Source organism: Canis lupus, chromosome 7 (assembly GCF_003254725.2).
Source record: "Canis lupus dingo isolate Sandy chromosome 7, ASM325472v2, whole genome shotgun sequence".
Lineage (NCBI taxonomy): Eukaryota > Metazoa > Chordata > Mammalia > Carnivora > Canidae > Canis > Canis lupus.
This window is the reverse complement of record NC_064249.1, coordinates 43217969-43220828: the sequence shown is the minus strand read 5'-3', so window position 1 is coordinate 43220828 and position 2860 is coordinate 43217969. Positions and strand designations below refer to the sequence as shown.

The window sequence follows — 2860 nt, the reverse complement described above, 5'->3', positions numbered from 1 at the left end:
ACCCACCACTCCCTACTCAGTTCCTGCACCTTGTCCTCTGTGCTGTATTTTTGAGCAGGTCAGGTGTGTGCCCACCTTAGGGCCCTGGCCTCTCTCTGCCCAGAACTCTTGGCCCAGATATCTGTGAGCCATGCTCATTCCTCTCTTGGATTTCTGCCCAAATGCGTTCCTTGAGCATCACACGTAGCCAGCATGCCTCCCCTTCCCTTCCACCCTAATGGTACTTCCCTCTCCTGCCTTCCCGGGTATCATATGATGCGCTTTGGTCTGTTGGTTCACTACCCCTCCCTCTGTGAAAGAACATAGCCCCATGTGCACAGGGCTCTATGTCTCTGGTTTCTGGCTACCACAGATGTTCAGTGAATATTTGTTGAATGAATGAATAAGGAACAAACAGTGGACATTTAATAGTTGGTGAACAAATGAACAAACAAAGAAGGGGATCTACAGGCTCTACATGAGGTCTGTCAGAATTGCAGGGGTGAGACGTGCTCCAGTCTGGGGACTGTGGACACAGAAAGAAAGAAGTGCACACTGTTATGAACTTTTTGAGAATACATTTATTATTGTCACTTTCTTCAGTGATTACAAGGATTGGTCTTCTTGGGGACTTTGCTCAGAGCTTTCTACTCTTTGTGGGTATTCTTATGAGAAGTGTCTAGCACAACAGAAACCAGGGATATGAATTCATTGAAGTTGACCTGTCCGTCTTTATCAGCATCCAGATCTTGAAATAATTTGTCAACCGTAGCTTGATCTTTGGTGTTCTAGAAAGGGACATGAAAGACAATGAGCTCAGACTCTTTCTCCCCTTCTCCAAGCCTCTCATCTCTCAGAGCTCAGCTCAGGGAGGCCCAGGGACATTAAGTCATTCGCCAAAACTGTGTTGGGGAATCCACTGTGACAAAACAGAAGGCAGAGGGAAGCAACTGTCGTGAGTCACCCTAGAGCCACTCAAGTCTCAACCTGGAAGGTCTCTGTAGCTCACTAATCCCCACAGGTGAGGGAACAATCCCAGAGAGAGAGGCAAATATTGCTGGAGGTGACAGAGTAAGTTATGGAGAGAGAGGGAGGCAGACCCCCCCCAGGCCGACCTCTGCCCAGCCCTTCAGAGGGCAAGTTTGGTTGAGAGGCCATCACCTACCTTGAGGGTGTTTGGAAGTTCCCTTATGATCAGCTGCTTCATCTCACCCTTTGAAAGGGTGTCAGGATGCCCCACCCGGGCTGAGTACCGGTGGAAGACATCAACGATCCCCTCCAGGTGGTCCTCCAGCTTAGTCATCTTCTCACCCTTCAGGAGACAAGGAAGGTCTAGGGCAGCTCCTCCCCCACCCATCCCCACATCTCCGCTCTCTTCTTTCTGGTTCAGACAATGGATGACTTCCCCCACATCTGCTTTGCATTCTCTGTTTGATCACTAGCAAATTTTTCAATTGTAGATAGGCTTGGGGGCCTGGGGGGCATATCATGCCATCTAAAGTCTAAAAGAATCAACCCCATTGCCACAATGTTCCATGTCCCCTTGTCTCCTAGAGAGTATAATTCAGAGGGTGATGTTCACTCAAGCACACCCAGGAAGGATTTGGTGGCTAGCTAGGCTCTTTCCTTTCCCCGGGTGATGGCACTTTGTCCACAGGTCTCTTCCACCTTCACGTCCCTGGGTCCTGTGACTGAGTCTACCTAGCACAGCAAGGGCTGGTCTCCTGAGTCCAACCTGCACTCAGTCCAGATATGCTTTGGCAAGCAGAAGCTTGTGGCTTCCAACAGCCATCAGTCCCTACCCTGTGTGCCCCCCGAGGGCACAGCAAGGACAGGACACTTACCCTTCAATGTTCAGGAGAGTGGAAATGTAGCAAGGAGCCTGCACTGGTGAGGACTACTGAGCAGGGAGGTTTTTATAAGGCACCCCAGGCTTCACCTTCAACCTCAAGTGAAGAAATCTCTCTGATTCATCTTGAGGCAATTGCTAGACGATGCTGTGTTGCTCAACGGAGACTTCAAACCTCTGGCTTTGACTGCAACATGAGCCTGGTTGCTTCCATGGCACACAGCACCGCTGCTCGGCCTGACACAGAATCCCCTACGCCACCACCCCACCGAAGGGGCCCTCAGCTCTGGGGCAGGATCCAGGCTTTAGGCTGACTTCCTGAGTTTTATCAGGGTTTTCTAGTAAAAAGTCACAGGAACAGGTTTTGCTGCCTGGGTGGCACCTACCTGGAAAGGGAAGGACTTGGAAGAAGTGTTTGCTGAGTGTCAACTACAACAAAAACAATAATGAGACTAAAAACCATCAGAGTAGACATGTACTCCCAGAACAGAGAAAGGGCACTAGGAATCTTAGTAAAGCATGGAATTTAGTTAATAATAATGTATCAATAAATGTTCATCAATTGTAACAAATGTATCATATTTCTATAGGATAACTTATCAGGAGGAAACTGGGTGCAGGTTTTTGGGAGCTGTCTGCACTGTCTTGTGTCTTCTTGGCCTTTCCATAAATCAAAAACTGTGCTAAAAAACTGAAGAATCTTGGGGATCCCTGGGTGGCTCAGCAGTTTTGCGCCTGCCTTTGGCCCAGGGCACAATCCTGGAGTCCTGGGATCAAGTCCTGCATCGGGCTCCCTTCTGCCTTCTCCCTCTGCCTGTGTCTCTGCCTCTCTCTCTCTCTATGTCTATCATAAATAAATAAAAATAAATTAAAAAAAAAACTGAAGAATCCTCACTTAATTCTCCAAACAGCCCCATGGGATGAGTGTCCATCATGCAGATGAAGAAAATGAGTTTGAAGAACTGAGGTATCAAATCCAAATTTGTCTGCTTTCAAAACCTTTGTCATTGATGTACTTTTTTCCCTAAATCA

The 2860-nt window shown here is 48.1% G+C and overlaps 1 protein-coding gene across 1 annotated transcript; it reads right to left on the bottom strand.

Annotated features, from left to right (window-relative positions):
- Positions 1-537: 537 nt before the first annotated feature.
- Positions 538-1981, bottom strand: S100A12 (S100 calcium binding protein A12). The gene is made up of 3 exons (XM_025428941.3): positions 1824-1981; positions 1145-1291; positions 538-767 (listed from the first exon to the last, which is right to left on the bottom strand). Exons 2-3 carry the CDS (start codon positions 1280-1282, stop codon positions 627-629), a joined length of 279 nt encoding a protein of 92 aa, XP_025284726.1. The 5' UTR covers positions 1283-1291; positions 1824-1981; the 3' UTR covers positions 538-626.
- Positions 1982-2860: the final 879 nt, after the last annotated feature.